The sequence below is a fragment of the Neltuma alba genome, unplaced genomic scaffold, assembly GCF_004799145.2.
Source record: "Neltuma alba isolate B1F8T4 unplaced genomic scaffold, ASM479914v2 tig00011983_pilon, whole genome shotgun sequence".
Lineage (NCBI taxonomy): Eukaryota > Viridiplantae > Streptophyta > Magnoliopsida > Fabales > Fabaceae > Neltuma > Neltuma alba.
In genome coordinates, this window is record NW_021636556.1 from 34413 (window position 1) to 45438 (window position 11026).

An 11026-nucleotide genomic window follows, 5' to 3' on the forward strand; every position below is an offset into this window, starting at 1 on the left:
CTAACTTCCTTAATATAATCAAATTAGTTAAATGGGTCTTATATTAAGGACCGGAGGAGTATATATATATATATATATATATATAATACTTAACTCATTTTGTGGACGGTTGATGGTTGATAAGGACTAATGACCTTATCTTACAAACCTCAAGACCTCAAAAACCTTATTTTACAAACCTCAACGGCTCTACTTTCAAGTCCTGTTGAATGGGCCTGGAGTAGTCTTCGGAGCATAAAAACTTGCATTTGCTGCAACAGTTGAGGTCTTTATGGGGAGGTTTTGGTTGATTTTGAATCCATTATTGGGAGGCATTCTTGAGGATTAGCATAGAAATAATCCTCCAGCTTGGGTTTTACTGGAAACAGGGATCTTACTGTTGGACCACCTCTTCTGTTAGCATGAACTTCCTTCACAGCTTTAGCAAATTCATCCCAGCTCAGCTTCCCCATCTTGTATTGATCTATTAGACGCACTAGAATATACCTGTTTGGAGTTATAGTGGTTCTAAACCCCAAGTACCTGCAGAATAATTGGTCTCATTATATGAATTTGGTCAAAAAGTTCCGAGAAAAAAATTATAGATAAGTCCCAGGAAAAAAATTGATTACTAACACATCTTCCGGAGAACCTGTCTAAAAACACACAAGATAAGTTGTAAATTTCTTGGTTTGATTCATAAATGTTGCAGGAGGACTTGTCAAACAATATCAGTTAAATTCTAAACCAATGAATTTGGATTTTTTTTTTTTTTTTAAACATGTCCTCCTATGATACTTACGAGTAAAATTTAGAAATTTACAACTTATCCCATCTGTTTTTACAGAAATTCCCTAAAACCCTATTAGTAATAAGTCAAATTCAAGGATCTATTAATGATTAACCGCGATCTATGCGTGATTTTCCCAAATTCTTAGGTGATTTCATAAGATGTTACCTTCTGTGGCCTTCAACAACTTTAGCCATGTTGCCAGGAAAGGTAGGTATAAAAATGTCACTTTCTATTGAGACAACGTAATCCAATGCTGCCATCCTGTTTGAGTGGTTTTGGAAGGACTCAAAATCAGAGGGTTCTAATAATGTTTCCTTTTTAACCTGTTTCATGGGCAAAGTATATCAGCAAAAGCATATTATACCAAAGCACATAATATACATGTTAAGTTCAATCATGATTTTACCATATTTGGGAAAGCTTTTCTTAGAGGTACCATTCTTCTTTCTCCCCCATATATATCCCCAGCTGCTATGTATATTTGCATTTGAGGGTCAATGTCTAATGCCCTTAATGTCAGAGCAGTTTCCTCTGGAGTTAAAGGGCATAAACCATTTTGCCTTTTTCTTTGAGGGTCTATTTCCTTCTCTTTCCACCATGGATATGCGTACCTGAAAAAACAAAACTCCTAAAATGACTCTAATCTAAAAGATAAGCAAATTAAATTGATCATACATGAAACTTTTTCTTTAACAAGGGCTATTTTGGAACAGATTTTTGTGGATCTTTATTGTATATTTTGTGAGCGTGAAGGATCTTTGTGCTGACCTCATTTCTGTCAGTACTTCCCTTTCTGTTTTATTGCAGCCTTCATAGCAACCAGAGAATGCCAACATGTCCATTTCGTATCTGAGGTGAAGAACTAAGAAAGGACCTTTTTTCCTCAGAATTCTTACAATTTTCTTCCCAACTTCTCGTATTGGAGCTGTGAATCGCAGGGCCCTGTAATTCACACGGCAGCGCAGCTTTTGAATATCCACAGGAATGCCATTGTTGGCAATCCTGGCATCAGCTTTGGAAAAATGAATCACCCCATACTTTTTAACTCGAGGAAGAATCTGTATTGTGTACACAAGATGCACATAAGATCTGTCATGCTCAAATAAGAGACATTCATGCAAAAAATGAACCTTGGGTCTTTTTTCAACAGTGAAATAAGAGATATTAGGAACTTACAGAATCATGATAGTATGACAAGTTGGACCAACTAGCTGGTGGCATAGAATAAAGGTATCTTGTCTCCAGCTTCTTCTTCTCCTCAGGAGGAAGTTCCTTCAATATTTTCACTTCATTTCTCAAAGAGCTAATGAAATAATCTACGTCGAATATGTCTTCAAAGCGACTGTGAAAATCAAAGGTACAAATAATGTTATAGAGTGATTAGAGCTCTTAGGCAATGATAAAATTTGGTCCATTTTTGAGCATAACTACCTACTGTCACGCCAAAAGGAGGTATTGTCCAGCTCAGGAACTATGAATGTTAGATTTAAATATCTAGCAATGACTGCCATATCACTTATCTGCAGCAGAAAATTATCATGATCATGAATAAAAAAAGGCTCAAGTGCCATGAAATTTATCAAAAGGGGATTCAAATTTTGCTGATATACTCACACCAGCTCGCATTTGGTTCAATCCTCCATTGGCTGACACCATCAAATAGCCATTGTTCTGGTAAACCCCTGAAGATCAACATATCATGGAGTACATGTACACTAAAAATCAACTGGTTGCTTTTTATTTTTTATTTTTTTTGCTGCAGAAGTGTGGGTATTATGGTTGGTGGAGAAAGATACAAATGATGATAGACTATTCTATTCAATCATGACCAGTCATAATGAAGTAATATGCATATATCCCCTCTTATTCTCATATTTACGCATTAAACTCACAATATTGATATCTAAATTTTTGCATGGTGGTCAGCATAAGAGTGAGGCATTCCCCTCTATGCTCTATCTTTGAATATAATTTTATGTAGTTGTTTTCATGACCACAAAGGATCCAACTTGACATGGACTAGACCATCTAAATCTATCTCCTTATTCAATCTTGATAAAAAAAGTAAGATCAACTAGTAAAATTGCAATGGACAAAAAGATCAGATCATATTCTTGAAAGAGTTGAAGATTGAAGCAGCTTACATTCTTAAAAATTTCAACGTGCATAATTGCTAAGCAATTATGGAATCTTTATAGTCTAGTAGATAAATGATGCAGGAAATTATGTACTTGTATTCATGACTACAACGGAAAAGGATCCAATTCGACATGGAATAGACCCTCTAAAGCTATCTCATTATTCAATCATTGTTACATATATATATATATATATATATGATCAAGTGGTAAAATAGCAATGGGCAAAAAGATCAGATTCATATTCTTGAAAGAGTTGAGGACTGAAGCAGCTTACATTCTTAAAAATTTGAACTTGCACAACATGAGTGGATGTGAAGCTATCATGGAATTCTTATTGTATAGCAGATAAACCAAGCAAGAATTAAAGCAAGCATATGGTGGACTCACTTTCGGGTGGACGCAAAAGGACTGGATGAGGAGAACGCAGCGATGAGATCCTTACACTCATTGTGTCATTACATGTTGTGCTCTCCAACAGAAGTATACCCACCAACAACATGGCAATGGCTACAAGCAATAGAAGTTTGATCTTAGTCAGTGAAGAAAGAGAACTTATGCAACTCCTCAGATTGTCGCCTTTAACCCAATATTCCATACTAACAAAGTTTCTGGGTTTCGCAGCTTTAATCAGAATCAACTTTTTCAATATCTCCAACTCAACACCTCCAGTATCCTTAGTCTTGTTCACTGCTACTGCAAATTTAGGCTCTCCATTACCACCAATCTTTTCTTTCTCCATCTTCATCTTCACTTCCCTTCTCTCTACATGTAAAACCCAGAAAGTTTATGCATACTTGATGAATAAATGTTAAGCTTCATATTACAGCTTCGACTAAGCTTAGAAAAAGTGGTCTCCTCGCCAGCTTTACCCTCAAGCTGGTTCTAGGAGCCACCCTCCTTGCATTGTTGTGTTAAATGCTTTTATATATAATAAATTAATTTTAAACGTGTGTGTGTTTCATTTACTTTTTAGATAACGAAGCATTAAAAGGCATTAAGTTATGACAAATCCTTTGTTCTCAATGTTTAAAATTGCTGAACTGATTTGAAAATGAAGTAATCTCCATATGAATAAATATGATATTAATATTAAAAGACTAAGGAGGATGTCTCTCAATCCTTTTTCTTAATATTAATAAATATGCTAACATCGTGTAATTATGGTGCAATGAATTGTCGATGAGAAATGACAAGTTTGAAAGCTTATCAGTAATTAGGTTACAGGGAAGCTATGTTAACATAGTAATTACAACATGAATAGACACATGATGGTCTTTTAGTTTCTTGACGAGAATCTATATAATAACTTCAATAGTGGCTCTTCAGAATATCAGCAGAGACCAAAACATGTTGGCAGATATCTGAAGGCGATGAGTGGACCATGGGTCTTCAAATCCTGAGTAGAGAAAGTGTGGAATTGCTAGCAGCTCCTTCCCTCGTAGCGTAGTTGTACTTTTTCCTTCCGATGTACTACCTACGGTCCTAATTATGAGACCCAGTTGACTTATTTGAGGAGATTAAGGAAGTAAATTAAGTTAGTTATTTGTAATAAATAAGTGTTGTCATTCCTAAAATATCCTTGCTAATTAAGTGTATTGGCTAGAACTATCATTATTAGAAGAACTATCTTGGAAAAAAATGCATAAATATGAGAGAAAAAATGGATTGGGGTCTTATAATTAGGACCAAACAAAAAGCCAAATGAGATCTTATATTAAGGACCGGAGGTAATATCAAAAAATATATAATAACTTCAATATAGTTCTATCATTTGGGCTTCTTTAGTTTATTATACTACATCTAGTTCTTAATATAAAAGCTAGTTGGGGGTTGAATTTAGTATGTTAATCCACTTTGTCTTCTGTCTTTTTCTAAAATATCCCTATTTATTGATTGTAAGGGGTTCATACCAAGGAATAATTCAAATCATCTAATGCACATGATTGAAAAAGATATTTTAGAAAAACCAACACGTAATTATGACATATAACCAAATTAACTAATTTTCTTAATATTTCTAAATTAGTTATCTAGTTATTATGACTGGAGATGGTATATATATTGTTGTGATTGCGACTAATTGTTGTCTTCTTCATTTTCCTTATGATTTCATTTTGTAATTCTATGACGAAAGTGTTACGCACCATGAAACACGTTAATTTTCGTGTTTGGATCAATAATTTGTAATACATTATAATAATAAATTTAAGAGTTAATTAATTCAAGCAGAAAAAAAATTAAAACTTATTGTCACTATCACGATCACAAATTCAAATCAATTTAATTTGATTGGAGGCGTAGTTATGTTATATATCTTGACATTTTGCATTTAAAGATGTCAAAGTTGCTTAATTTCTTTGACATGGACATGCATGGTGGATTTAACTTCCAAGATGTGGATATGGGTGATGCCTGAATACTGGATAGCATTTAAAATTTATCAATAATGAATTTTTGTTTCATTTTCTTTTTTTGGAACTTAGCTACAAATAATAAAATAAGGCTGATTCATAATAATACCCAAGATTCATATATTATTGCAGGGTCAATTTCCCCTTGGCCTTTGCAAAGTTACAACAATATATCCCATACACATAAAAAAGGCTGATTCGTAATAACAGAAAAAAAAAATACTGACAAAAATATCTTATAATACATCTTTGAAACCAAGTTCTTCTTCTCTCCTTCTCTGAAAAAACCTGAAAAATGTGTTAATTCATAAAATTCGTCTGGACTTGACGTTCAAAAACTTGAGAAAAACTGAAAAATCTGGAGCCTTGGAACCCAGTTCATCATCAATGTGAGGAAGCATCAAGTTGTGGCAAACACTCTTGTGGATTAGTATAGAAGTAGTCCTCAAGCTTGGGTTTACCAGGAACCACTGTTCTTGTAGTAGGATTGCCTATATGATCTGCATGAGTTGCCTTCACTAAACTGGAGAATTGTTCCCGCTTCAATGTCCCATTTTTATACTGGTCTATCAGCCCCACCAGAACTTTTCTGTCTAAAATTATTGTTTTCCTGAATCCCAAGTACCTGAAACCACAAACATATATATACACACACTTAAATCTCTTCCTGTATAGTTTAGCCTAGAATATATGTTTACTGGGCCAAAAAACTGAACCTTCTGTGGCCTTCAACAAGTTCTGCCATGTGGCCCTTGAAAGAAGGAACAAAAATGTCACTTTCTATAGAGACATAGTAATCCAGTGCTGCCATCTGGTTTGAGTGATTTTGGAATGGTTCAAGTTCTGATGCTTCCAATAGTGTCTCCTTTTTAACCTGCATTGAGGCACATACACATGTATATTTACACAGGGAAGATGATTAGCAAGTGATGCTTAACAGTTGCAGAAATGAAAATATTATATAATACTAACCAAGTTCGGAAAAGCTTGTTTGAGGGTTTTCATCCTTCTCTCAGATTTGTATATATTCCCAGCTGCAATGTAAACTTGAATGTTTGGATCAATTCCCAATGCTTGAAGTGTTAGAGTCGTTTCTTCTGGGGTTAAAGGACACAAACCATCTCTCCTTTTCTTCTCTGAGTCTATCTCTTTCTCTTTCCACCATGGAAAAGCATACCTTAATCCCCCCCCCAAAAAAAAAGATTTTTTTTTCGTTAAACAGATCAAAACATCATGTGAAAGCAGTGATAAAGATTCAAATCACAAGAGGGGGAAGATTGCCAACCTCATTTGTGTTAACTCATCAATCTCTTGCTGGTTGCAGCCTTCATTGCAACCAGAGAAAGCAATCATATCCATTTCATATCTGAGATGAAGAGACAAGAAAGGCCCTCTCTCTTTAAGAATCCTAATAATCTTCTTAGCTACTTGCTCAATTGGAGGAGTAAATCTCAGAGCTTGGTAGTTCACTCTGCACCTTAGTCTCTGAACTTCCTCAGGAATCCCATTGTTTGCTAGCCTTGCATCTGTTTTTGTGAAGTGCACTACCCCATATGTCTTTATGCGAGGTAGAATCTGCATATATTAATAACATACAACAATGTCAGAACCTAATCTCCAAAAATTTTTTCGTTCTAAGTTCTGTGTATGCGTAGGGTACATACCACTCCATAGTAATAAGTCATGTTAGACCAACTAATGGGTGGCATTGAATAGAGGGACTCTGTTTCAATCTTTTGCTTCATCTGGGGAGGCAGCTCTTTCAGTATCTGAACTTCATCTCTCAGTGAATTTACGAAATAATCCACATCAAATATATCTTGGAATTGGCTGCCATGTGAACCAAGATTTTCAAAGGGGTCATTTCTGTGGTAGTTGTATTATGCCTCTAATTTTCTTACTGTTGCTGCAGAAAAAGCTTTTCAGGACTGAAATGTCAACAAAGCATTCTGATGAAATTTCAGACTCACCTGTGGTCATTCCAGAAGGAGGTATTATCCAGTTCAGGAACTATAAAGGTGACATTCAAATATCTGGCAATGGCAACCATGTCACAGATCTGCAGCACAAATATATACACATATATTTATATATATCACCCAGAATGAGAAAAAGAGAGCGAAGAAGCCAGGAAGCTTTTGAAAATAGAACTCATATATGCTAAAATAGTAAGTGATAAATTAAATATGGAGAAACTTTTAGATATAGCAATTCTTACCCCAGCTCGCACTTGATTGAGTCCTCCATTAGAAGAAACCATTAGATACCCATTATTCTCATAAATCCCTGCATGCATGCAAGCAAAAGTCTGTAACTTTATATTCCATTCAACTATCTGTTTCTGAGTTCTTATAAGAATTTAGAAATTATGCTAAGTCCAAACTCATGTTGATAGATTGATGAGATTTTCAGTAGTTATAAAGAGCTTGAGAGACTGAGAAAGGAAATTGCATATATGATTGAGGGTTTTAAGGAAGTTTACAGTGTGCAAGGAATATGGAAGATAAAGACACTTACTTTGACGAGGAAAAGAATGTGAAATTGCAGAGTGATCAGTGTTGAAGAAGGAGGTGGGTTTGAACTCATCTCCAATGCCTTTACAGTAAACTGCAATGATGGTCCAAAGAAGCATGACACATGTGACTCTCAGTCCCCATGCCTTGAACTGTGATGAATTGGACTTATTGAACACCAACAGATTCAGATCATCACCCTTCTTCATATCTCCATGAAAAAACCCTTTTAATTTCTCAACTTTAAACCCTCCAAAACTGCCCAGTTTCTTCAGAATTTGAGCTTTGATCATCACTCCTAAGTAATTCATCTTGTTTTGATCACATCCCTTCTCCTTTGCTTCTGCTGAATCCTCAAAACCAATCTTCCTCTTTTCCATGCTTACTTATATCTGATATATTTTAAACTTGTTCCTATTTCTATATTTACAGAGCCAGCAAAAACAGAAGAAAACCTGATAGGTTATTAAGAAAAGAAAATGGAAATCAGAGAAATTTTTGAGGTTTTGGGAGTTCAAAGAGAAAGGGAAAGCAATAAGAATGGAAGGAGCGTGATATGTACAAGAGTATTTAAAAGCAGAAAATTTTTTCCTTCTTTTAGAAGGCATGCATGGTCCAGTTATACTGTGATGTTGATAAAATTTAATTTATTTCCCTTGTCACAATATTAATATAGTGCCTTCCTGTCATATTTTAATTTTAATGTTTCAAGTCCAATGTCAATGAAAAGATAAATGTGTTCAAGGACACTGGGTAATTTGCAAAGTTTCTTTCTTATAATCTCATGAGTGAATATTTATAATAATTCAACTTTTATTTCATTAATCAAACAAGTTATTAGATTCTTAATTATGAGTAGTTATTAGTTACACTCACATAGGCGAGAAGATCTTACTAAACTGGGTGGTGCATTGGCCTGCATATTTTTAAATCTACTCAACTGCATTTTCTCTGCCTTTTTTTTTTGGGGGGGGGGGCTCTTCTTCCATTCAACCTTATGCTTTTGATTTTAATATTGCATCATTCTTTCCTGTTTTTTTCTTCAGAATTAGATTTTCTCTATATTATTATTACTTTTAATCAGTATACTTGCTAAAAAATAATCTTTCCGGTAAGGTGATCTGGTTTTTTGTAATTATTATTATACATGAAATATGGCTAGCCAATCATCCTATTTTATATGCACAATTATCAATTGAATACATAATATTTTGTTATAGTTATATAAAACCCTTAATCAAGAGTACTTGCTTGAGAGCTTCATGATATATATATATATATATATATATAGAGATAATTAATCTTCGGACCCTTATAATTTCATTTAATTTTTAATTAGGTCCTTATAAATTTTTTTTTTATTAGATCCTTTTACTTTCACCTGTTTTTAATTAGGCCCCTTTATTTTTTTTCTTTTTATTAGGTTCTTATAGTTTCACTTATTTTTTTAATTAGGTCCTTTGTAGTTTAAAAAAATTATTTATTAACTTGATTCATTAAAATTAATTTTAGTTTTAAATTAATAATCATATAATTAGACAAAATAATTAATATAATCTTTTAATATTTAATAATTAATCAGAATAATCAATTATACTTAACTATAAATTTTTTATAATTATATTCTAATTTTAAAAAATTTTATTATTATAATTTGAATTTTATAATTATAAAAATTAGAATTGAAAAATAAATAATATATATCTTTAACTAAAAATTTAAAATAATATTAACATAATATTATTATAATAATTTATTATTTATAGAATAAAGAATAAAAACTACAAGGACCTAAAATTAAAAATAAGACAAAACAATAAGTTCCCGATAAAGGAAAAAAATTATAAGGACTTGATAAAAAAACATGTGAAATTATAAGGACCTAGTAAAAAAAAAAAATTATAGAAATTTGATTAAAAACTGATTGAAACTATAAGATTTGCATATTAATTATCCCTATATATATATATATATATATATATGAGAACTATTTTATTTGGGGGTGGATGCTGGATGTATAGTTGAAAGAGATTTTTTTGGTGTATAGTGACAATCGAATTCAAGGTTGTGATTCAATGGAAGGGAATTTGAAAGAAAACATGGTGAATTGAGGAGTAAAGAGAAATTAAGAAGTTGAAAGTAATGTAAGAGGAACAAAGAGGGCATAGCATTTAAGAATTTGAGTGTCCATCATTCATTCAAAGATTAACGAGACTCAAATTAATTTGCTCCCTCCCTCTCTCTATGTACATAGACACATATACAATTAGAAAGAACACGTCTCTCCTTTTTTATTTTTTGGGTCATATTTATAAACTACTTCCAATATGTTTCATATAAATTAAAAAAAAAACTTAAACTTCATTTAGCTCTTCATTAAAATTAAACAACTTTTTAACTTTATCTCTGTTTAATTTATATTACATCTCATAAATGCAAAAATTAACACAATAATTAATGAATGATAAAATTGTATATCCATATGAAAAATTTCTCACTTTATCCTATAAATAGAATAAAAAAAATTTTCTTTCTGTCTTGTAAATAGAACCATAAGAGTGTGTTATTTCACCATACGCCCCTTTTGCAGCCTCCTTTTTGAGTAAGAATGGAAGAATTTTCATTCAATCAACAAAATACATCATACAGGAACAGAGCTTCCTTACACACAACAATTAAGGCGGTGGAATGATGTACACAAGACTAAGATAACAGTTCCTACACTTTGTTCGCTGTCACAAAAATTTAGGTAAGTTGGATCTTATTTTCATATGATTCCTCCCATAGTTAATATAAGAAGTAAATAACTAATATACGAATATTAAAAAAATTAATTAAGTAATTTTTATTAAAAGAATTGGTCTTCGTTTAGGCAATTTGTGTGTCCATGCTATTTCATTTTTTTGTCATGCAGCCTGAAGGCCGAAATCTGGAATGAAAACCAAAACAACACTGAACAATTATTCGAGTCCCCATCTCAACTCATGTTTTAACTTTTAAAATTTTAAAACGACTCAATATATCAGTATATATATAGTACCACTCTGGTTCTAAATATAAGACTCATTTTGTAATATAATTTACATCACAAAATAGATCTTATATTTATGACAGGAGTAATATAATTAATAGCCATATTACAACTCCCCTTAAATTCTGTATCATAAATGAGAAAATATGCCTTATTTT

At 32.6% G+C, this 11026-nt stretch overlaps 2 protein-coding genes across 2 annotated transcripts; both read right to left on the bottom strand.

The window, feature by feature from the left end:
- Positions 1-108: 108 nt before the first annotated feature.
- LOC114720413 (rhamnogalacturonan I rhamnosyltransferase 1) lies at positions 109-2448 on the bottom strand. Its single transcript, XM_028906060.1, has 7 exons — positions 2387-2448; positions 2204-2292; positions 1949-2114; positions 1541-1830; positions 1179-1383; positions 938-1095; positions 109-522 (listed from the first exon to the last, which is right to left on the bottom strand). Exons 1-7 carry the CDS (start codon positions 2426-2428, stop codon positions 270-272), a joined length of 1203 nt encoding a protein of 400 aa, XP_028761893.1. The 5' UTR covers positions 2429-2448; the 3' UTR covers positions 109-269.
- A 2975-nt stretch (positions 2449-5423) lies between these two features.
- On the bottom strand, positions 5424-8350 carry LOC114720420 (rhamnogalacturonan I rhamnosyltransferase 1). Its single transcript, XM_028906064.1, has 8 exons — positions 7842-8350; positions 7543-7610; positions 7295-7383; positions 6989-7154; positions 6610-6899; positions 6297-6501; positions 6041-6198; positions 5424-5949 (listed from the first exon to the last, which is right to left on the bottom strand). Exons 1-8 carry the CDS (start codon positions 8215-8217, stop codon positions 5709-5711), a joined length of 1593 nt encoding a protein of 530 aa, XP_028761897.1. The 5' UTR covers positions 8218-8350; the 3' UTR covers positions 5424-5708.
- Positions 8351-11026: the final 2676 nt, after the last annotated feature.